This window comes from Pelophylax lessonae (genome assembly GCF_965119305.1).
Source record: "Pelophylax lessonae genome assembly, chromosome: 6".
NCBI lineage: Eukaryota > Metazoa > Chordata > Amphibia > Anura > Ranidae > Pelophylax > Pelophylax lessonae.
The window spans coordinates 70,541,388-70,565,946 of NC_138773.1; the positions used below are offsets into that span (position 1 = coordinate 70,541,388).

General features: G+C 42.9%; 1 protein-coding gene across 1 annotated transcript in view; it reads right to left on the minus strand.

Moving 5' to 3' along the window:
* The window catches only part of SLX4 (SLX4 structure-specific endonuclease subunit), a 100,990-nt gene that overhangs the window by 70,894 nt on the left and 5,537 nt on the right, over positions 1-24,559 (minus strand). Inside the window, exons 2-7 of the mRNA XM_082260361.1 lie at positions 11,744-12,140; positions 8,604-8,753; positions 8,336-8,513; positions 7,370-7,576; positions 2,842-3,029; positions 2,402-2,718 (exon numbers count right to left, since the gene is read on the minus strand). Of these exons, the coding sequence (XP_082116487.1) occupies positions 2,402-2,718; positions 2,842-3,029; positions 7,370-7,576; positions 8,336-8,513; positions 8,604-8,753; positions 11,744-12,029 (1,326 nt within the window). The 5' untranslated portion in view covers positions 12,030-12,140. The remainder of the gene's footprint in view (positions 1-2,401; positions 2,719-2,841; positions 3,030-7,369; positions 7,577-8,335; positions 8,514-8,603; positions 8,754-11,743; positions 12,141-24,559) is intronic.

Sequence of the window (24,559 nt, forward strand, 5' to 3'; positions counted from 1 at the left end):
AGAGTCGGTTCACACTGAGGCGACACGACTCCTTACTACTTCGGGGGCAACTTGTGCATTACATTGCACCACAACTTCGGAGCAACTTGCAGGGACTTCACATAATGGAAGTCTATTCAAGTCGCTCCGAGGTCGCCCCGAAATAGTACAGGACCTTTTTTCTAAGTCGGAGCGACTATGCAGCCCTTGATGCACTATTCCTCTCACTGACACTAAAGATGAGGCACCATTCCCTTAACTAATACCAACATTGGAGCATAATTCCTCTCACTGATATAAACTATAGAACATTATTACCCCACTTTTCCATCCACTGATCCCAATCCTTCCACTGACACCAATGATGGGGCACCATTTCTGCTGCATTTTACGCTCCCTTTGTTTACAGTCTGGCCCCCCTAAAGTCTGAAGAATAGTAGACTGGCCCTTTCTTCAGAAAGTTTGGAGACCCCTGCCCTAGATGTTAACCCCTTCCCATCCAGTGTCATTAGTACAGTGACAGTGTATATTTTTAGCACTGATCAGTGTATTAGTGTCACTGGTTCCCACAAAGTGTCAGTTTGTGTCAGATTGCACGCCATACTATCATTGTCCCACCATAAGTCGCTGATCGCCGCCATTACTAGTATAAAAATAAATAAATAAATAAAAATTCCAGTATATATACACCATTCTTTATAGACACTATAACCTTTTTTCAAACCAGTCAATAGACCCTTTTTGGGATTCTCTTTTTTATCAAAATAGTAGCATGTAGCAGAATACATATTGGCCTAAATTTTTGAAGAAATTCGATTTTTTACATTTTTTGATTAGATATATTTTATAGCAGAAAGTAAAAATAAGTATATATATATTTTTTAAAAAATCTTTAGTCTTTTTTTTTTTTATATTGTACAAAATATAAAACCAAAGTGGTGATCAAATGCCACCAAAGGGAAGCTCAATTTGTGGGGAAAAAAATGATATAGATATAAATATAAGTAAAAGCAAAAAATGGCCTGGTCATGTAGGGGGTAAATCTTTCAGAGCTCAAGTGGTTAAGTAAATAATTTTTAACCACTTTAGCCCCGGAGGATTTGGCTGCTCAAAGACCAGGCCCTATTTTGCGATTTGGCACTGCGTGATTTTAACTGACAATTGCGCGGTTGTGCGACGCCGTACCCAAACGAAATTTACGTCCTTTTTTTCCCACAAACAGAGCTTTCTTTTGGTGGTATTTGATCACCTGTGCGATTTTTACTTTTTGCGCTATAAACAAAAAAAGAGCGTTTATTTTGAAAAAATAACAATATTTTTAACATTTTTTTATATGAAATTCCCCCCAAAAAAGATGTAAAAACCAATTTTTTTAAAAATTTTTGGCCAATTTATTTTATGCTACATATGTTTGGTAAAAAAAATCGCAATAAGCGTATTTTGATTGGTTTGCGCAAAAGTTATTGCGTTTACTAACAAAGGGAAAGATTTCTGTCATTTTTGGTGTTTTTTTTTTAACGCGTAATGGCGGCGATCTGCGATTTTTTTTGCGGGACTGCGACATTGCGGCGGACAGATCGGACCCTTGACTGACATTTTTGACACTTTTGGGGGTACCAGTGACATTACTGCAGTAATCAGTGCTATATATATGCACTGTTACTGTAAAAATGACACTGGCAGGGAAGGGGTTAATTTTATTGGAGAGGGAGGGGTTAATGTATGCCTGGTGCTTACTGACGTGTAGGGGGGGAGGTGACTGTGTGAGTCATGGACAGATCGGATGTCCAGCTATGCTGAACAGTCCGATCTGTCACTCCCTGTCACTATGGAGATCCGCCCGCTGTGTTTACACACAGCGGGCGGATCTCCAGACTCGATCCCCGACGATCGGGTAAGAGCAGCGGCGATCGCCGCTGCTCCTCCCCTGGCCCGACTCCCGCTGTGAATGAAAACAGCGGGAGCGAGCCTCCGGCGGCGCGCAAGCGCCGCCCAGAAGGGGGAGTGTCCAACGACGTTAATACTACGTCGCTGGACGATAACGAACCACTCTGCCGCAGTAGTATTACTGTGAGCGGTTCTAAAGTGGTTAAAGAACCCCAAAAATTACAATGAAGAATTTAAAGTGGGGTTTCAATTGGTTTCTAACAGCTACATTAGAGGGCTGGTAACCTTTGGTGCAATTAAAAGTAATAGGGGAAAAGCTAAGATTTTATTGCTTCTGTTGTGACCTTTGAAGGTGAATTTCTCCACATTGCCTATAGCTAAAGAGGTAAATGGTGTCTTGTTTTGTACTGCTTCATCAGAATAGATAAATACTTTAGTATGCATAGTCTGGGCACAGGTTCACTTGAAAGTTAATTTTGTATTTGGGAAATTCTGCCCAAGCATTTTTATCATTACATACTACGGTCAGGTTTACCTTTGAGGGAGGCTTCCATGGAGTTATTGGAGGATTTAACTCTGCTGTATAGTAGGTGACTGCATCTCTAGTTTCCATCATGTTGCTGATATCCCAAAAGACACAATTCTTTCCAGCACGCATTCTCCAGGTTTCTCTGTCCTCCTCCTGTATGTTCCAGAAGCGGCTGGCAGGCAGTGCAATGAGATTGTTCTCCAGAGGTTCCTCGCTCAGCAGCAAAGAAAACCTCTTCTGAAGCTTCTGCACGGCCTCTTCTGGGGCCTGGACCAGCAGGACAGAAGGTGGTTTGTCCTTCTTTCTCCTGCGACTTTTCTTTTCTAAAACACAGACAGCATCATACTAGTTTACAAATGTCTCTTAAAAATGGCATGTCATAATATTTTATCTTGCAAGCCTTAGCAGTTTAATTTCTGAACAGCAACAGAGTGATGTGCCTGTACCCATTAAAGTGATCGGTCTGGTTGGCTGAGCGCACTCGGGGTTTGGTGAAAGGTTTCCTTCTTGCAGAGAACGTGACAGCGCCATCGCAACCATCAAATTTTCCATATCAGCTCCAGTCTGTGCCACCTTCCTTCTTTTGGAAGGCTCCTTCTGCTTCGGTGCCCCTTTCCTCTTTACATGGACTTTCCTGCAGGGGTGAGAGATGTACAAGGTATTTATGACTGTTTAACCACTTTACCACTAGAGGATTTTGCTGTCTTACGTCTGGGCCACTTTTTGCGATTGGGCGCTGTGCGACTTTAACTGACAATTGCGCGGTCGTGCGACGCCATACCCAAACTAAATTTACGTCCTTTTTTTCCCACAAATAGAGCTTTCTTTTGGTGGTATTTGATCACCTGTGCGATTTTTACTTTTTGCGCTATAAACAAAAAAAGAGTGTAAATTTTGAAAAAATAATATTTTTCACATTTTTTTATATGAAATTCCCCCCAAAAAAAATGTAAAAATCAAAATTTTTTAAAATTTTTGGCCAATTTGTTTTCTGCTACCTATGTTTGGTAAAAAAAATCATAATAAGCGTATTTTGATTGGTTTGCGCAAAGGTTATTGCGTTTACTAACTAAGGGAAAGATTTCTGTAATTTTTGGTGTTTTTTTTTTTAACGAGTAATGGCGGCGATCTGCGATTTTTTTTGCGGGACAGCGACATTGTGGCGGACAGATCGGACCCTTGACTGACATTTTTGACACTTTTGGAGGTACCAGTGACATTACTGCAGTAATCAGTGCTATATATATGCACTGTTACTGTAAAAATGACACTGGCAGGGAAGGGGTTAATTTTATTGGAGAGGGAGGGGTTAATGTATGCCTGGTGCTTACTGACGTGTGTGGGGGGAGGTGACTGAGTGACACAAGGACAGATCCAGGGTTCAGCTATGCTGAACCCTGCAATCTGACCCTGCCTGTCACTTAGGAGATCCGCCCGCTTTGTTTACACAAGCAGGCGGATCTCCAAAGTCGATTCCCCGACGATCGGGGAAGAGCAGCGGCGATCGCCGCTGCTCCTCCCCTGGCCCGACTCCCGCTGTGACTGAATACAGCGGGAGCGCGCCGCCGAGAAAGGGGAGTGTCTGTCGACGTAGGTCTACGTCGCCAGACGATAACGAGCCACTTTGCCGCAGTAGTGCTCGAGTGAGCAGCGGTAAAGTGGTTAAATTAAGTCAAAATTTAAAAATAGACCCTGAATACTATGATAATGATGATCATCATCCAATCTGACTTTACAACCTAAAGCTGAACTCCAGCCTTACCTTTAGATTTGCTTAGTTGTACAGGCTCATCTCCTATACTGAAATTGTTATCTTCTCCCAGTGTGCATTAGAAGCTGCAGCAAGTCAGAGAGACCCTGCCTCATATCCTGTCTGGAGGACATCCAGCATCATCTAAGGCTTATTAAGCTCTTTCCTCCCCAGCTTTGTATTCCCAGCCCACTGCTTTCAATCATTCGATTTCACTTAATTTATTAATAGAGTTACATTTGGGCATTACCTAGGTCGGTCTACCATGCTAGCTATGTACAGCCTCTCCCACCAGCCATGATCTACTTTCATTGTATAGAGAAGCACAGAGCCCCAGTATTGAAAATAGAAAGGTGTTTTTTTTTTTTTTTTTTTTATTAGCATGTTGATGAGGGAGGAAAGTAGGATTTAGGGAGGGCAAAAAAAAAAATAAGCAGATTAAAGAGTAACTCCAATTTTGATTAGAAAAAAAAATCCCCTCTGGGTAATCTATGAACATTGCAAAGATTTTAACAAACTTTGCTGCAGATTCCTACCTTTTGTTATTCTGAAGAAATAGCTTTTTGTTTGTCTGTGTCCATGTGCGTGAATATGTATGGGAGTGATTTTATAATTATTAGCCAGCTGCTGTACCTGCAGGCTTCTAATCAGGGAAGCTGCAGGGTCTGCATCCCTTTAGACGTGATTTGCCATAGTGAGTATCTCACCAAAAATGTTGTTGCAGGGAATGCTCAAAATCTGACTTGTATCTTAGTGCCGACTGGGAAAATCAGTAAGCCAATCACATAAGCAGGAAATTACATATCTGGAGGGGGTTCTGTATACCATCTGTGTACAGAACGCTTCCAGGCTGTCATATTGCATTGCATTTTACAGAGAACTACAGCACTGCAGATTGAAAAGGAAGTCATTTTTAAGAACATTCAATTACAATATTACTTGTATCGCATTTGTATACGTACTGTACTGCAATTGTAAGTACTGCACACAGTCAAGTTTGCAGGATGCTGGCCGCTCTTCAGCAGTCAAATCCAGGTGCTGGTTCCCTCTCGGAAAGCTGTCCTTTACATTGGAGAAAAGCTCACATTCATGCAAGTGAAAAACCAACATCCTGATGTCAGTCAGTTAGTGCAGTGGTCCTCAACCCTGGTCCTCAGGGCCCACTAACAGGCCAGGTTTGCAAGATAACTGAAATAAATCCCAGGTGATAGAATTTGCTGCTCAATGATTGCAGTACTCTAGTCTGCATCTCCCCAAGGTAATACTTAAAATCTGGCCTATTAGTGAGCCCTGAGGACCGGAGTTGAGGACCACTAAGTTAGTGTACCTCGCAGCAAAGTCCGTTAGTGCCAGATTATCCGCCACCCTATCACAGTGCCACTGTAAGTCGCTAATCACTGCTATTACTAGTATGGCGTGGGTCATAGCTGCATACATTTTAATATATATATATATATATACACACACACACACACACACACACACCATATTTTGTACCGTATGGAGGATATGTCATACTCATTACGCAACCTCTCTGCCAGATCTAATACTATCTGGGCTTGTTGGCTGGCGCTCACACACTCGGACGAATATGCTAATTTGCTATCTACCCCTGCTGATGTTGCTCACACCCTTTAAGGAGAGTATAGATTCTTGATTGGTCCTGCTGTCAAATATTGTGTTTTTGCTGTAGGATGAGGTCATAGAATGTTTCACATCTTGGGAATGATGAGCACCCCCTCTTCCCTATCCCCATCCCCCCCTTTTTTCCCTTCCTCTTCCCCCCCTTTTTTTCCTCCAGCCCTCTCCCCGACCCTCCCCCCCTTCTTTTCTACCTCCTTTTCTTTCTCGCCTACATCTCCTTCTGTACGGTTTAAGTAATCACCAGAATAACTGTATCACCCTTGACCACATGATTGCATTGTTGTGAAACGTATCCTGTGATTTTTCTGGTTGATTTTATATGTCTCTCTGTTCTCATGTTTTTTCTGGTTAAAGACTTCTCAATAAAAACGTATTAAACAAAAAAAAAAAAAACATATTTTGTAGACGCTATAAAACTTTAACACAAACCAATTAATATACACTTTTTGGGGATTTTTCTTTTACTAGACATGTAGCAGAATACATTTTGGCCGAAATGTATGAAAAAAATTATTTTTTTTTTTGATTGGATATGTTTTATAACATAAAGTAGAAAATATTTTTTCTATTCAACATTTTCTGTCTCTTCTCATTTATACAATAAAAATAAAAACCCAGTAGTGATCAAATACCACCAAAAGAAAGATCTATTTGTGTGAAAAAAATGATATAAATTTAATTTGCGTACAGCATTGCATTACTGCACAATTGGCAGTTAAATTAGCACAGTGCTGAATAGCAAAAAATGACCAGGTCATGAAGGGGGTAAAATCCTTTCAGAGGTCAAGTGGTGAAAGGTAATCTATGGACATGTTAAAAAAAAAAAAAAAACACAATTGGACCCAACAATCCTAAGTAAATTTAAATTTTTTAAATAACAGTACTAAGCAACCACTAATACTCAACTGAAATCATGGTAGCTGGACAACCAACGTTCCAGTCCTCAGACTTTCAGCACTGCAATGCGGTGCATTTCTTGCAGTTGTCATTATCAAGTATTTGTTGTCATAATCAAGTATCAAGTATTAGTTGTCATTATCAACTAACACTGATGAGAATAGTTAGTTGATAATGACGTTGAAGAGAGGAAAGGGAACAAGATCAGCTTAATGGACTGGTTAAGACAACTGGAACTGTCAGGGCAGAAGAACATGTGACAATGGATTAAAGTAAATTTTAGTAGGTATTAAACAAGAAATATAAATTGCTTAGGAGTGGGTGGGGGAGGAACCAACTGCATTTGTTTCATATCCATACTTTAGCTTTGGAGCAGAACTCTAGCCAAAACATATTTTTGCATACAGTACAATGGAGAAAGGTTTGAACATGTGTCAGTTTTTAGTTGATGTCTGTGTCCATGTTGCAAAGCTTTACCCCCAATTATTGTTGTAGTAACTGTTGCTCCATGTACAGAAATTGATGATATATGTTCCCCAGCAGTAAAACCTAACACTCATTTTTTCCATCTAAAACATAAAAAGGTGTTTTTTTTTACGTTTTTCTTATGAAATTAGATATTTTTTAGAAAGTAGTTATTTTTGTTCTCGAATGAAATCATAATGCAAGTTTTACATTCTTACCCTGTTGGCACTTCTGTGCCGGTCTCAGCAGCCTGTCTCTGGACAGCTTGCAACAACGTCTGTGCAGGCACCTCCAGCTTGGCAGCACAGCGCTTTAGGTGGGAGGCACGGGCCTTCTCTGTGGTGAAGGGCTTCCCACATAATGGACAACTGGGAACTGCCGATGCAGCTGAATTACCTTGTACACCCTCAGTCTGATCGAGACACCTGCAAAATCATGAAACAAGTCTCAGAAACCCAGTAATAGACAGGTAGTACTCTGGAGATTTCCAAAAAACAACAATATCTCTCCTGCGCTCAAGTGGTATGGGGGAAGGTGAATCTTCTAGGCGGTTTTATGACACAAAAGAAGTGGTCTTGCTGCCCCCCTCAGGACCAAGGGTATCCAAAAGGCACTACAAGAAAACAAGAGAAGGGCGCACCGACCTTGTGCATTACCACTTAAAAGTTTATTAAAATCAAAGAATGGTGGCGTACAATATACTCACAAACGTAGCATATGAACAAGCATATAGGAAATAGGCACCGCTCGCTTCCAGGACACTTCTCTACTGCTGGATAGCGTGATGGCGTCCTCAAAACCTGATGTGGCTTACGTGTTTCGAGGGAGGACCCTCTTCCTCAGAGCCAAAATCGCCACTGACCCACCATGCACTCCTAGCCTTAGGAGTGCATGGTGGGTCAGTGGCGATTTTGGCTTTGAGGAAGAGGGTCCTCCCTCGAAACGCATAAGCCACATCAGGTTTTGAGGACACCATCACGCTATCCAGCAGTAGAGAAGTGTCCTGGAAGCGAGCGGTGCCCATTTCCTATATGCTTGTTCATATGCTACGTTTGTGAGTATATTGTACGCCACCCTTCTTTGATTTTAATAAACTTTTAAGTGGTAATGCACAAGGTCGGTGCGCCCTTCTCTTGTTGTTTTCTTGTAGTACTCTGGAGTAATGATACATTCTCTTGCCCCACCTGTTTACATGCTGTTCCCGCAGCACGCTGCTCAAGGCAGTGAGGTCTTTCTGGCACAGCTGACAGAAGAAGAGTCCTTCATCTTGTAGGTCACTTGAATGCTTCTTAAGGTCTAGTTGCAAAGCCATTGCAAGATCCCCATCAGTGTGAACATCTGCATCCACTGTAAACGCTTCAACTTAACAAGAACAGTAAGGGTAAAGTTAGATGAGCTTTAAATCACTGCAGATGTGTCAAAATGTACAGTATTCATTATGGAATCACTCACCCTGTTCTCCATTATCTTCCAAGGAATTCAGCTTCATTCGGACAGGGGATGCCCTCTTATACTGCTGCATCCTTTCCAAGACAAGATCTTTCACACAAGGTTGGTCCTGCTGTCTGACTGTTTCTTCCTGAGACTCCTTACCACTGCAATCTGATAAACGAGACATGAGGGATAGGTCTCAGTACTGTTAAAGAGACTACAATAAATGTTCAAATTTTTCTGTTGCTTGTAAAGATGCCTACACTGACAACCTCTGCAGTAGTAAAGCAAAACCCCTGGCTGAGTGAGGATCCTGCAGAATCCAAAACTTTCAGGAGTGCTGATTTTCTGGTTTGCCCTGTGCAATGCGGTTCCACCGGCTGGTCCCGAAGACACTACAGGACAAAGTAGTGACATGAGGGGCAATCAACCAAACTACTGAGTGCAGCAGAGGACCAGAAATGACACCCCCCCCAGAAGTGACGGATTTGGCAGGATCTTTAGTTGGATTTTGATTTAGATTTTGAACATATATTTCAGTGAAGATATTGAGATATTGTAGATATTGAGAAAAAGCAGCCAATCAGCTCCCATCTGTCTTTTTTTAGAGCAGGAAAAATAAGGAAAATAAACATGTGACTGACTGATGTGGAAATCACCTCTCCTTCAATAAAAAACAAATGGTATATATGTGCATGGATGTTTCCAGTTAAAAATAATAAAAGCTGAAATATATTAAAAAAATAAATAACATTTTTACTTCTTTTCTCAAAGTAAACTTTCAGGGCTCATGCTCAGAGGGCGTTAGAATAAACAAGCTGCACAGCCACTACCAAGGCCAACTTTTTCCAAATAATGCGCATTTAGCAGCGTTTTTCTGCCTCTATTCAAAATCAATGGTTGCCTATGAGCAGTCTGAAACGGTGATGGTTGTGGGGGTCTGCAGGCAAGGGACTTATCGGAATCTGGACGCCCCCTGTAACAAGGGAGCCCCCCAGATCCTGTCCCCCTCCTATGCGAATGGGTATGGGGCACATTGTACCCCTACCCATTCACCCAAAAAAAGGCAGTGTAATGACAAGTTTTAAGTCAACTGAGGTAAAACCAGGGTAAATTTTGTGTTGGGTGGGTTCTATAAAAAAGATTAGCAGAGAGCGACGCAGCTTTTTTTTTTCACATTGTTGCCACCGCAGACAAGGATGAGAAAGTGACTGCCAGGATCAATGGGTATTTTCATCACAAGTGAAATTACAAAAAATCAAAATAAGGTACATATTGTTAGTTGAAATGTATTGTGAAGCCTTTAACGGGATTTTTACTTATGGGTTTACTGACACTTCAGATTGAATGTATACCCAAACAATGAACTTGTCCTAATTGCTTCCTTTCGGTCTAGGAAATATGCTATTTAGAGTTTTTTGGTATATCAATTTGAAAAGTGCAAAGAATACCTATTGGTCTCGTCAAAGAATTTCAGAGCTGTTCTCTGTACTCTGCACACTTCCTGTGTTATCCCAAGGAGAGTAATTAGTCCTCCCAGTTCCTAAGTCTACAGAAAAATGAGTCTTTATGTTGTGGAGAACATGACTCAAAACAATTTGGGCAGGTCCGAAACCACTCAGTCCCGGTTCACACTTGTGCGATGCGGGAAGGCTGCGAATTCGCAGCCTGTTCCCGCATCGCAAACGCACATCTGGCAGTTCACACTGCCATATGCGATACGCAGGGGGTGTCAATGAAATGTTAACGACACCCCCAGTTTGATCGCATATCGCAGTGCGATATGACAGTTCGCACAGGATCGGATCGCACAAGTGTGAACCACTGTGCGATCCGATCCTGATGCGGCTGGAAAAAAGGGTCCTGTGCGTCTTTTGTGCGGGTGCAGTGCGAATTCAGCCATACAAAGTGTATGGCTGAATTTGCATCCGCACATGAGATCGCATGTAATGCAGGAGCAGTGCGCTCCAAATTACATACGATCGCCGCACTCGCAAAAGTGTGAACCGGCCCTCAGTCCACAAAAATCAAACAGAATGAGAGTGAGGAGGTTATGAGCGCTTCCGTGGGACAGAGCCCCTGGTCCAGTTGGTGGTTCTTGTCAGCACGCACTCGGGGAGCACTTAGGGGGGAAAAGCAGCTCTGTGGAAATGTGAGAAGTACACAAGGTGCCTCTAAGTGCAGTACAGACAGTTTACTTTGACACATAAGGGTTAAAAACCCCCTTACAGAAATTTCCATAATGGTAAGCCTGATGATAGTTCTCAGCATTCAGCACCCTCCTGTGTGGATGGAGTAAGGAGAGGGAGCCAACTAACGGCTGTCCGGTATCCAGAAGGACCCTGGCGCATGCAAAGCACAGTGGTGCAGCCGGGCTTCTGGAACCACATTGGAATGCACGCGGCCGGTGTCAGGTGGTTGAGGGCAGTAACGCGTTTCGGAGCATGCGCGACTCCTTCAACAGACCTCTTACTCCATCCATACAGGACGATGCTGAATGCTGACAACTATCATGTTACCAAGGCTTACCATTATGGAAATTTATTTGTGTTTTTAACCCCTATGTGTCAAAATAAACTGTCTATACTGAACTTAGAGGCGCCTTGTGGTCTTTAAAGGGATAAAGCATGAGGAAATGTACAAGTATTGCAGAGATGTACTGAGTATGGTTTTTTAATATGGCATATTAAAAAAAAAAAAAAAGAAGAGGATTAAAGACTGATCAAAAAATGAAAGAGGGGACATCTGCGTGTACACAGCCAGAGAGACCATGGCAGTATGCTATTTCTAATATCTCCTTCTGGAATTGCTATCTACCTAGCTAACATTGTAATTCAGTGGCTTTATTACTTTCGAAGACACTGACACTGAACATGTATGCAGATCAGAAGTATTGACTTTACTTTCACCTTCTAATCTGCTTGTTTTGGATCAGTTAGTCAGAGAATGCTTGTTCTGGTTTAGTATCTCAGGCAACAAACATTTTCAGGAGACCGCCAAAGACTGGCCTTGTTTTTCTCTATATACAGCTTCCTTCCAAAAGCCAGAGGGTGATTCGACCCAAAACTCAAAGATCAGCTTGCTTTAGCGGTAGCCTGTTACCTTAAGACAATGAATTGAGCCTTTCAGTAAACTGAAGCAGTTTTGTGTATTTTAATTACCTTTCTCTGAGTGTCCATTGGACAGGTGGGTCTGCACAGCACTCCCTGCTTCATCCGCATTACTTGGCTTCTCTGGTCCATCTCCGACCTTAATGTTCTGTTCCGCCTCCTTACTGACCCCATTACTTGTTTTGCTTTTGGCCCTGGAAGGTTTGGGCTTTTTTATCTTGCTCCTGCCTGTAGTGCTGGCTGTGGATACACTCTTGCCCTCCAATGGCTTGCTCTTTTTAACCCGCTTCAAGAGCTTGGTACATAATTCAGTAAATTCATCGTCTGACTCAAGCATTAGTAAATCTTTTAGTACTGGACAATACGAGCGGGTCAGCAGACAAAGGGAAGGCAAGCCGAATCTTCATCTCACCATCTCAAGGTAGGGACAGCCATTATTGTAAAGCACCTTTAGAAAAAAAAGAAAAAAAAATATACATTAAAAAAGTTAGCACAGCTATATTTGTCAATCCATTTCTTGATCCCCCCAAATTACATGTGTAATTTCTCTTATTTATGTGCCTCCTTATTTACAGGTCAGGAATGTCTTTACAGTTTTTCAAGGGGAAATATTCTCACACATACAGTGCATCGGGTAAGTATTCCCAGTGCTTCACTTTCTACACATTTTATGTTACAGCCTTATTCCAAAATGGATTAAATTCATTATTTTACTCAAAATTCTACAAACAATACCTCATAATGACAATGTGAAAGACATTGGTTCAAAATCTTTGCAAATTTATAAAAAAAAAAAACAAAATCACATGTACATAGGTATTCACAGTCTTTGCCATGACACTCAAAATTGAGTTCGGGTGCATCCTTTTTCCACTGATCATCCTTAAGATGTTTCTACAACTTGATTGGAGTAAACCTGTGGTAAATTCAGTTGATTGGACATGATTTGGAAAGGCACACACCTGTCTATATAAAGTCCCACAGTTAACAGTGCATGTCAGAGCACAAACCAAACCATGAAGTCCAAGGAATTGTCTGTAAACCTTAGAGACAGGATTGTATTGAGGCCCAGGTCTGGGGAAGGGTACAGAAAATTGTCTGCAGCATTGAAGGTCCCAATGAGCACAGTGGCCTCCATCATCCGTAAATGAAAGAATTTTGGAACCACCAGGACTCTTCCTAGAGTGGGCTGTCCAGCCAAACTGAGCAATCGGGGGAGAAGGGCCTTAGACAGGGAGGTGACCAAGAAGCCGATGGTTACTGACACAGCTCCAGCGTTTCTCTGTGGGGAGAGGAGAACCTTCCAGAAGAACAACACTCTCTGCAGCCCTCCACTAACCAGGCCTGTATGGTAGAGTGACCAGACAGAAGCCATTCCCCAGTAAAAGGCACACGACAGCCCCCCTGGAGTTTGCCAAAAAGGCAACTGAATGACTCTCAGACCATTAGAAACAAAATTCTCTGGTCTGATGAAACAAAGATTAAACTCTTTAGCCTAAATGGCACGCGTTATGTCTAGAGGAAACCAGGCACTGTTCATCACCTGGCCAATACCATTCCTACAGTGCATGGTGGTGGCAGCATCATGCTGTGGTGATGTTTTTCAGCGACAGGAACTAGGAGACTAGTCAGGATCGAGGGAAAGATGAATGAAGCAATGTACACAGACGTATTTGATGAAAACCTGCTCCAGAGCACTCTGGTCCTTAGACTGGTGCGAAGGTTCATATTCCAACAGGACAATGACCCCAAGCACACAGCCAAGAGAAGGAAGGAGTGGCTAAACTCTGTAAATGTACTTGAGTGGCCCAGCCATAGCCCAGACTTGAACCTGATTGAACATCTCTGGAGAGATCTAAAAACGTCTGTGTACCGACGCTCCTCATCCAACCTGATGGAGCTTGAGAAGTCCTGCAAGGACGAATGGGAGAAACTGCCCAAAAATAGGTGTGCCAAGCTTGTAGCATCATACTTAAAAAGACTTAAAGCTGTAATTCCGTTGTTTTGAAGATTAAGTAAACCTCCCCCAATGTGTGTCCCAGGCAGAGGAATAACAGACCACTCCCAAATCACCACACCACCAAGGTAAATAAAGAGACCAGTGCATAAAAAAAATAGGGTGGGACGCTAGACGCTGTCCTGGAAGATTCATGAAAATATCATTACCGGTAAGTCTAACAGGGAATTTTCCCTTTCATTTTCCAGGACAGCTATTTGGAGAGGATAAGTAAGAGTCTATACCTTAGGGAGGGATGACAGCCTGTAGAACTTTCCTTCTAGAGGTCCTGGCTGCAGAGCATCTGGACTCCGTAATGCTTGATAAATGCATGAAAGCAGAACCAGACAGCAGCCTTGGATATTTCTTCCCACAATGATTCTGCTCTTTCTGCCCATGATGTGGCCAAAGAGAGCCCAAACTCTGGTAGGAGGGGCCTGACCTGAAGACCTGTAAGCCTTGCAACTAGCTTCTCTGATCCATCTGATTGAGACCCTGAAGGCATTGGTCCCAACCAACAGCTGAGACGATTTCCTAAAACTACTAGAAACCTGTAAATAATGCACAAGACATATTTTCACATCCAAAAAGCTAAACTTTTCCTCCTTCGAATTTCTGGGGGAGGAACAAAAACTAGGAAGGACTACCTCCTGAGATCTGTGAAAACTGGAAGAGACCTTGAGTAAGTACAAAGGGTCAAATCTAATCACCACCCTGTAATCTAAAATTCTTAGGAAAGGGACTTTACAAGAAAGGGATTCCAAATCCGAAATCCTTCTCCCCGAAGTGATGGCTAAAAGAGAGGTAGTCTTTAAAGAAACCAATCTTAACCACTTCCCGCAAATCAACATACCTGTACCTCGGCTCAGAGAAGTGGTTGTACCGGGATGATGCCTGCAGCTGCAAGCATCAACCCAGTACCATTCTTTAGAGCTGGCGGTCGGCTTTCAGAAGATAACAGCCGATGCGGCTTAGGAGACGGTCAGCCGTTATCCCAGCGAGCAGGAGGGGGCGTTCCCCCCTCCCGCGGGTCTGCCCAGGTCTCCCGTCCCACCGGCACATCCTGTTAACCCGGAAGCCAGTGTACTCTGCGGCTAACGGCGCCGAATTAAAAAAACTGTCAGTATTAAAAAATGCTGATTTCGGCATTTTGAATACTTTGAAATGCAGTGGAGGGGTCTGAGGTCTTTTAGACCACCGGATCCCTCCATAAAGAGTACCTGTCACTGCCTATTACTGTCACAAGGGATGTTTACATTCCTTGTGACAGCAATAAAAGTGATCAGATTTTATTTTTTTTAAAACATTGCTAAAAATCAAAATCAAAATAAAATAAATAGGAAAAAAAGCGCCCCTGTCACCGTGAGCTTGCGCACGAAAGAAACCACTCACGTAAGTGGCGCCCGCAAATGTAAACAGTGTTCAAGCCACACATAAGAGAGATCGCCGTAATCGACAAAGCGAGAGCAATAATTCTAAAAAAAGACCTATGCTGTAACTCTAAACTGGTATATGTTAAAACATTTTAAAGAGTCGCTTATGGAGATTTTTAGGCAACGTAGTTTATCGCCATTCCACGAGTGTGTAATTTTAAAACATAACATGTTAGGTATCTATTTACTCGGTGTGACATCATCTTTCACAATATACAAACAAGTCCATCAACAAGCAACCACTTTTTACATACAAAAAAATTGGGTTAACTTTACTGTTTAGCTTTTTTTTAATGCAGTAAAATGTATTTTTTCCCAAAAAAATGCGTTTGAAAGACTGCTGCACAAATACGGCGTGACAAAAACTATTATATATAAAGTTTGGGGGTGCCAAGTAATTTTCTAGCTAAAAATACTGATTTATCTTGTAAACAACATGTGTCAGAAATAAGCTTGGTCCTTAAGTGGTTAAAGAAGCTTAATCCAATGGTTCGAAAAGGAGCTCTGGTAAGAGCATTCAAAACTAAAGATGGGAATCTGTATAATCAATCTGGGAGTTTGTCTAGCTGTTGCTAAGAGAAATCTCTTGATTAATGGCTCTTCAGCTAGCCTGATCTCCAGGAAAATCGACAGGGCGGCAACCTGAACTCTAAGTGTACTAACAGAAAGACCTTTTTGTACCCCCTCCTGTAAAAAGTTCAGTGTACAAGGGATGTAAAAGGAGTCAAACCCGGCTTTCTTCTGCCAGGCGACAAAAGTCTTCCACACCTTACTGTAAATTTTTTTGTGACCGATTTACGGCTGTCCAGAATTGTACCAATAACCCTTTCTGAACACCCCTTTAGTTTTAAAAGGCGTCGCTCAGCCTTCAGGCCATCAAGCGGTAAATCCGAGGGTTTGAATGGAAAACTAGCCCCTGTCAGAGGAGGTCTCTTCGATCCGGCAGGGACCAGGGGGGGGGAGCTGTTAAAAGTTTTTTTCAGAGCAGAAAACCAACTTCTCCTGGGCCACCAAGGAGCAATCGGGATTACCTCTGCCTTGTTCCTGGACAATCTTCCGGACCACCAGAGGTAACACAGAGGGAAGGGTGGGAAGGCATTTGCCAGACTGAACTTCCATGGGTAAGTCAGTGCATACGTCCCTAAAGCTTCCAGCTCTCTTTCTAGTGAGGAGAAAGTTGGTAGCTTCCTGTTTAGACTGGATGCAAAAAGATCCACTGTGGGAATACCCCATCTTAGAGAGATCTCTTGGAAGATCTCTTGGTTCAGCTCCCACTTGCTGCATCTGGTACTTACTCGGCTCAAATAGTCCGCTAGAATATTTGCTGTGCTACTAAATGTGAACCGCCCTGATGGAGACAACATTGTTCTCTGCCCAGCCTAGAATCTGCTGACATAAGAATAGAAGACTGTGCAAGTGGGTACCCCTACTGCTTGTAGAGGTATGCCACAACCGTGGCATTGTCCAAAAAGGCCAACAGCTCCCTTGCTTGGATTCTTTTCTCTAGCGCAACTAAAGCCTTTCCCACTGCAAGAAGCTCCCTGAAATTGGATGACTGGGCTGCCTCCTCTGGAAGCCAGACCCCCTGAGCCTGCCAGTCCTCTGAGAGAGCTCCCTAACCCCACAGGCTGGCGTCTGTGATAACCTTTATAGGGAAGCGCTGCGCCCAAGGTTTCCCTCTCTGCAGATGTTCTGGCTGCTCCCACAAGGACAGAATGAGGAAATCTCCACCTTCAAGATGAATCGGTTGACTCAAAGAGCTCTTCCTGTGATCCCAATGAGAGAGAAGAAAAACCCAAAAGGGGCCTGGAATGTAGTTGGGCCCATGGCACCACTGGGATTGCTGCGGTCATTAAGCCTAATAACTGCATTATCTGGCGGAGGGAGGATTGTGGGAGCAACCTGAAATTCTGCAAAGAGAGAATGAGATTTGAGATCTTCTCTACTGGAAGAAAGATCTTTTGGCTTACTGTGTCTATCAGGTAACTTTAGAAGAGAAGAGCCTGGGAAGGAACCAGACAAGTTTTTTCCCAATTGATCTTCCAGCCCAATCTCTGGAAGGTCTGCAAAACCAACTCTAGATCTCTCAGAAGGTCCTCTTTCTACCACGCGAAGATAAAGAAATCGTTCAGATAAGGGACGATTGAGATCTTTTGCATTAGAAAATAGGCCATGACCTCGGCCATCATTTTTGTGAAAATCCTCGGGGCAGCAGAGAGGCCAAAAGGAAGAGCCCTGAACTGAAAATGGCATGGGCCGTTCTCCGTGAGGACTGCAAATCTCAGAAATCTCTGGTGATCCCTGCAAAATGGCACATGAAGATAAGTGTCCTGAAGATCTAGAGTTATCATGAAAACCTCTGGAAGCAACAGATTCCTGACTGAATAAATGCTTTTCATGCAGAATCATCTGTAAACCAAAAAGCTGTTCAGGACGCTTAAGTTCGTGATCATCCGGAACTTGCCAGAAGTTTTCCTTAAAGAAAAACGTGGGAGTAGAACGCCTGAAATTTTTGATTCTCCGGAACAGGAGAAATCAAATGCTCCAATTCCCAAAGGAAGATCAGATTCAACATGGCCTGTTTCCTTTCTTGATCCCTGGGCAGATGGGTGAGAAAAAATCTCCGGGGAGGAGGCAGTCTGAATTCCAACCTGTAGCCCTCTCTTATAATTTGGAGGACAAAAGAATTTTCGGTGACCTCTGCCCACTGTCTGGCAAACCGGGTCAACCTTCCTCCTACCCCAAATTTGGCGTCCCTTTGGAACCTTTCGTAGGGGCTGAAGGAGCAAAGAGCGCCCCCCCCCCTTTGCTTTATATTTATTAAATGATCGCTTTTTCTTGGTACATTGAACACCCGATTTAAAATAAGATTTGCTCTGGAAGCCACGAAAAGGATTCTTGCCCTGGGGTCTATTTTTCGGAGAAGAAGGGAAACGTTTACTCTTCTCTGGGGAACGGGCTAGGACCTCATCTGAGGTAGAACCAAACAATATCTCAAAGGGGATACCGCACGGTTTATTTTTGGAGGTAAGGTCCCCCTCCCAAGACTTCAACCAGATCGCTCACCTAATGCAATTAATAAGAGCTGAAGTTCTGGCCACAGACCTAACTGTCTCTGCTACCGCATCAGCCAGGAATGCCACAGATTTGGCAACCAGGGGGAGAGATTCCCTGACCTCCTCCACAGGAGCATTGGAGGAAAGTAAGCCATCTAGTCTCTGGATCCAAACATCTAGATTGCTAGTGACACATGTGGAAGCCAGGGCTGGACACAAAGAAAAGGTTGTGGCATCCCAGGCCTTATGAAGCAGAGCCTCTGCCTTCCTGTCCATCTGATCTTTCAGTACACCAGAATCCTGATCCAAATGAAGATCTGATTTCATAGATACCTGAGACATAGGGGCATCTAATCTAAGTCACTTGAAAAATACATATTCAATTTCAGATTTAAAATTATGCCCTCTGAATTGAAACAACTTATTTTTGGGCTCTTTCCACTCGGAAAGGATCATGTCCTTAAGAGAATGGTGGACAGGAAAAGTCCTAGGTTTACGTTCCTTGTAGTTCCCTGCACATTTTATCTTGAACAGACTGAGTCTGCTGTGGAACCTCAATCTTTTCAGAAGTATAGACCGCTTTTAAAAGTTTGTCAATTTCTTCACCCGGAAAGAGATACCTAGCAGAGCTAACAGTTTCCTCAACCCTGAAGCAGAATCTCAATCAATTCTCCCCCTCTTCCAGATCAGAAACAGCCCATGAACTAATGGTCTCTAGTTCTAAGACCTAGCAGGGACTGAAGGCTCCTGACCTACAGTAACAGACTTTGAAGTGGAAGGACCCAGACCTGCAAATCTGTCGCTAAAGGACTGAAAGGAGGAAACCACCTCCTTCATAGACGTCATCAATTCCTTTAAAGAGGCAGTAGATTCAGAACCTGTCACTGATGAGATACAATTCTCACATAATAACTTTTTACAGCTATCACACAGCCTAGACCAACAGTTCCCACACTTTTTCTTAAAGGGATTGTCAGCCTAGGAAAAAACTGAGTAAATTAGATATAAGCAAAAAACATTTTTACTGAATGCACCAAAAACAAATAACCCCCAGACCTAAAGGCTCAAAAAAAGAAACATTTTAAGAGAAGGACATACCTTGAGGGCAGTATTGGAACTAGATGCAGCCGCTGGATCAGCCTAGTCTAGTGAGGGACACGCTAAATGAGCGCCGACCCACACTCCTGCGCCGCTAGGCCAAGAACCTGCCCTGTGCATTGGCAAGGCTCCCTGTGCCTCTTAGCAGCAGCCTTCCAGTCCACCGTTTAAGCCTGGCCCAACTGGAGTAAAAATCACAGCGGCTGCCAAGTGTGTCACACAACTTCCGGTTCTGGCGCCATCTTGCCACATCACTGGAAGTGCGTCATCCGACGCCATTTTGGTACACCCAATGCGGAGAAAGGACATCCGGCGCAGCTCTCCCGCCAATTCTCCACAATTAGGCTAACCCTGGCCAGGCGCTCTCCAGATACAGGACACTGGGATGTGGAAGTCGCCTATAAAAGCAATAAGGCAAGTAATCCACAATAGAAAAAAGGGGAACCCCTTTTTAGGCAAAAGAAGAACTACAGCAGACATAGCCACAACTAGTCTGATAATATAAACCAAAAAGGGGGGCCCGCTAACCACAGTTACCAGACCTAAAGAAAAAAACAAATGTTTCAATGTGTACTCCTAGAGGGTCTGGAAACACAAAACAACTGAGGGTCCAAGGAAAGGGAGGGCCTTTAAATTTGTGTTTCCTGTAGAGGGCGGAGCCAATTCTCATCTCTCAAAGTAGCTGTCCTGGAAGATGAAGGGGGGAAATTAATTGAATCCCTTTTGGAATAAGACTAACATACCAAAATGTGGAAAAAATGAAGCCCTGTGCATACTTTCCGGATGCACTGTACAAGTGTAGCACAAGGACCTAGTTTACTTCCTTGTCATCTCTCCCCTTGACTACTGCAACTCCCTCCCTATTTACTTACCTTTAAGCACTTTACGTCTGCCTGCGGTAATATTACTGCGGCAAAGTGGCTCGTTATCGTCTGACGACGTAGTACTACGTCGTCAGACACTCCTCTTTCTCGGCGGCGCACGCGCGCCGCCGGAGGCTCGCTCCCGCTGCATTCAGTCACAGCGGGAGTCGGGCCAGGGGAGTAGCAGCGGTGATCGCTGCTGCTCTTCCCCGATCGTCGGGGATCTAGTGTGGAGATCCGCCTGCTTGTGTAAACACAAGCGGGCGGATCTCCTAAGTGACAGGCAGGGTCAGATTGCAGGGTTCAGCATAGATGAACCCTGGATCTGTCCTTGTGTCACATAGTCACCTCCCCCCACACACGTCAGTAAGCACCAGGCATACATTAACCCCTCCCTCTCCAATAAAATTAACCCCTTCCCTGCCAGTGTCATTTTTACAGTAACAGTGCATATATATAGCACTGATTACTGTGGTAATGTCACTGGTACCCCCAAAAGTGTCAAAAATGTCAGTCAAGGGTCCAATCTGTCCGCCGCAATGTCGCAGTCCGGCAAAAAAATCGCAGATCGCCGCCATTACGCGTTAAAAAAAAACACCAAAATTGACAGAAGTCTTTCCCTTTGTTAGTAAACGCAATAACTTTTGCGCAAACCAATCAAAATACGCTTATTGTAAATTTTTTTACCAAACATAGGTAGCAGAAAACAAATTGGCCAAAAATTTTAAAAAATTTTGATTTTTACATTTTTTTGGGGGGAATTTCATATAAAAAATGTGAAAAATATTGTTATTTTTTCAAAATTTACGCTATTTTTTTGTTTATAGCGCAAAAAGTAAAAATCGCACAGGTGATCAAATACCACCAAAAGAAAGCTCTGTTTGTGGGAAAAAAAGGACATAAATTTCGTTTGGGTATGGCGTCGCACGACCGCGCAATTGTCAGTTAAAGTCGCACAGCGCCAAATCGCAAAAAGTGGCCCAGACGTAAGACAGCAAAATCCTCTAGTGGTAAAGTGGTTAAATAGGCTATCCCCCCTTCAATCCATCATGAATGCTGCTGCCAGACTCATCCACCTTACCAGCCGTTCAGTGTCTGATACCCCTCTCTGCCAATCCCTCCACTCTCTCAATTAATAAATTCAAAATTCCAACAACTAAGTCCCCATACACACTAGCGCAACTTGTCAGGCGACTTGGTCGCCTGACAAGTCGCGGTGGGTCGCCTGCCATTGATTAGCACAGGACCCATTCTAATAGGAGCGACACAAGTCGCTCCGACTTAGAAAAAGGGTCCTGTACTACTTTGGGGCGACCTGCATTGACAATGATATGAAGTCCGTGCATGTCGCGCCGAGGTCGCGGTGCACGCTGTGCACCATGACTTCACAGGTTGCCCCAGCAAGTAGCGTCGCCCCTGTGTGAACGGGGTCTTACAAAGCAATCAAACTGTATATGACATAGGGAAGATTTATATGGTAAATTGTTGAAACATGCATGCCCCTCCCATATGGATTATTGCTGCAACACGTATGCCCCTGCATTACCATCAATAGGGCTGGCTGACCATATGACACCCCCGAGACTATGATGAAGTGAGCTCAGGGGATGAAATATCAAGGCTTTTTCGAGTGATACATATATTCCTTTTTAATATCAGTTTTGGAGCATATACTGCTAAAATATGGGATCTTTTTGACATGTATTATGGGCTTGTTATATTATAAAGGATATTCACATTAGTGAGACAAGATGGAAAAATATGGCTGCTGATCATGTGACTCTGGGTTTCCAGGTTACCAGGCCATATAAAATACCGAGAAGTGTAGCAAGAGTGTAGCAAGGTGATGCCGCTCCTGATGACGTCATAGTGATGAAACGTGCAGGGCGGAGCTACCAGCACCATTGCCTGACTTCCGGTTAGAGTCCCTGGAACGCATCACAACCCGGACTTCCTGTTCTTTCATGCTGTTCAAATGTAAGACTCCTCCCCCTGTGGGCGGCGCGCGCGCCGCCGGAGGCTCGCTCCCGCTGTATTCAGTTACAGCGGGAGTCGGGCCAGGGGAGGAGCGGCGGTGATCACCGCTGCTCTTCCCCGATCGTTGGGGATCGAGTGTGGAGGTCTGCCCGCTTGTGTAAACAAAACAGGCGGATCTCCTAAGTGACAGGCAGGGTCAGATTGCAGGATTCAGCATAGCTGAACCTGCGATCTGTGCCTGTGTCACACAGTCCCCTCCCCCCACACACGTCAGTAAGCACCAGGTATACATTAACCCCTTGATCACCAATAAAAATTAACCCCTTCCCTGCCAGTGTCATTTTTACAGTAACAGTGCATATTTATAGCACTGATTACTGTAGTACTGTCACTGGTACCCCCAAAAGTGTCAAAAATGTCAGTCAAGGGTCCGATCTGTCAGCCGCAATGTCGCAGTCCCGCAAAAAAAAAAAAAAAAAAAAAATCGCAGATCGCCGCCATTACTAGTTAAAAAAAAAAACAATAAAAATTACATAAATTTCCCGTAGTTAGTATCTGCGATAACTTTTGCGCAAACCAATCAAAATACGCTTATTGCGATTTTTTTTACCAAACATATGTAGCAGAAAACAAATTGGCAAAAAAAGTTTAAAAATTTTGATTTTTACATTTTTTGGAGGGAATTTCATATAAAAAAAATGTGAAAATATTGTTATTTTTTCAAAATTGTCGCTCTTTTTTTGTATATAGCGCAAAAAGTAAAAATCGCACAGGTGATCAAATACCACCAAAAGGAAGATCTATTTGTGGGGAAAAAAAGGACATAAATTTAATTCGGATACAGCATTGCACGATCGCGCAATTGTCCGTTAAAGTAATGCAGTGCCGAATCGCAAAATATGGCCTGGTCAGGAAGGGGGTAAAATCTTCCGGTCTTAAAGCGGTTAAAAATACGCTCATTGACAATTTTTTTGTCAAAGACATGTAGCTAAATACATTTTGGCCTAAATATATAACAAAATTTGAATATATTGGATATTTTTTAACTGTCAAAGTAGAAAAATATTGTTATTTGTTCAAAATTTTTTTTTTCTTTCGCATTTCTTTATTAATAACGCAAAAAATAAAAAGTGCAGAGGTGATCAAATACCACGAAAAGAAAGCTCTGTTTGTGGGAAAAAAAGGATGTACATTTTGTTTGGGTACGGTGTTGCATGACCGCGCAATTGTTAGTTAAAGTCGCACAGTGCCGAGTTGCAAAAAGTGGCCTGGACGTAAGACAGCAAAATCCTCCGGTGGTAAAGTGGTTAAAGAGCATCAGTCATTTTTTTGGCATGGAAGGACTTATTTAACGTAGCATATTCTGAGTATGTAAAATTGCTGTCTTTGTTTATAATATATTTATATATATATATATATATATATATACATACACACCATTTCCCTAAAAATAAGCAGTAGTAAAATCCTTGATCTCAGCCCCTTCCTCTGCAGTATACAGAGAGGGAAAGAAGAGCTCTAAAGGGTCACGTGAGCGCCCAGCGGCGCTGTAAATAAGGTAATTTACACAATAAATTTACAAAAGGAGACACACTGCACATTATATAATCTTTTTACAAAATCGAATACATAATTTTACAATGACTTTATCCAAGGTTTATTTTTGGGATTACAGAATGTCATAATGCTGATTCTTGAGCTGACAGGGAGAGAGGGGGAGAGAACTTATTTTTAACATTTTATTATTTTAATTCCAGGTTTTTTTAGAACATAAAGAGGGCTAAATGTGCTGTCAAGCACTGTGCTGTCAATCATGCTTTAAAGGATCAATATATTTATTTTAGGGTTACAATCCCTTTAAGATCGTCTTTTTACATACTGCACATGAAGACATCCCCTGAAAATAAGCCCTAGTGTGTTTTTTGTAGCCAAAATGAATATAAGACCCGGTCTTATTTTCGGGGAAACATGGTACATTTTTTACAAGCACTATTCACCTGTTATGTATTTTCAGTGAATTCACTAGCACACACACATATTATTTGAGCACCACGCACTTTAGGATACATATGTACATCCTCTTCATAAACATAATTCATATTGCAAAGCAGCGTCATACCCATTATACACACTTTCATCACTAAAACATTCCCTTTTCTAAGGGGCTGTTTTTAGGGGAGGCAGCAGCTTTGGGATATTGCACAGAACTAGCTTCAGCTTCTTTTAATACTGAGAATTGTCATTCCACAGCACATTTGCTTGGGAGGATAGTAATGCATACTGAGACTTGTGGTTCCACTGCACAGCTGCTTATGAGGACATTCATCCATGCTGTGACCTGTAGTTCCTCAGCATAGTTGCTTGTGAGGACAGTAGTGCATGCTGTGACCTGTGGTTCCCCAGCATAGTTGCTTGTGAGGACAGTAGTGCATGCTGTGACCTGT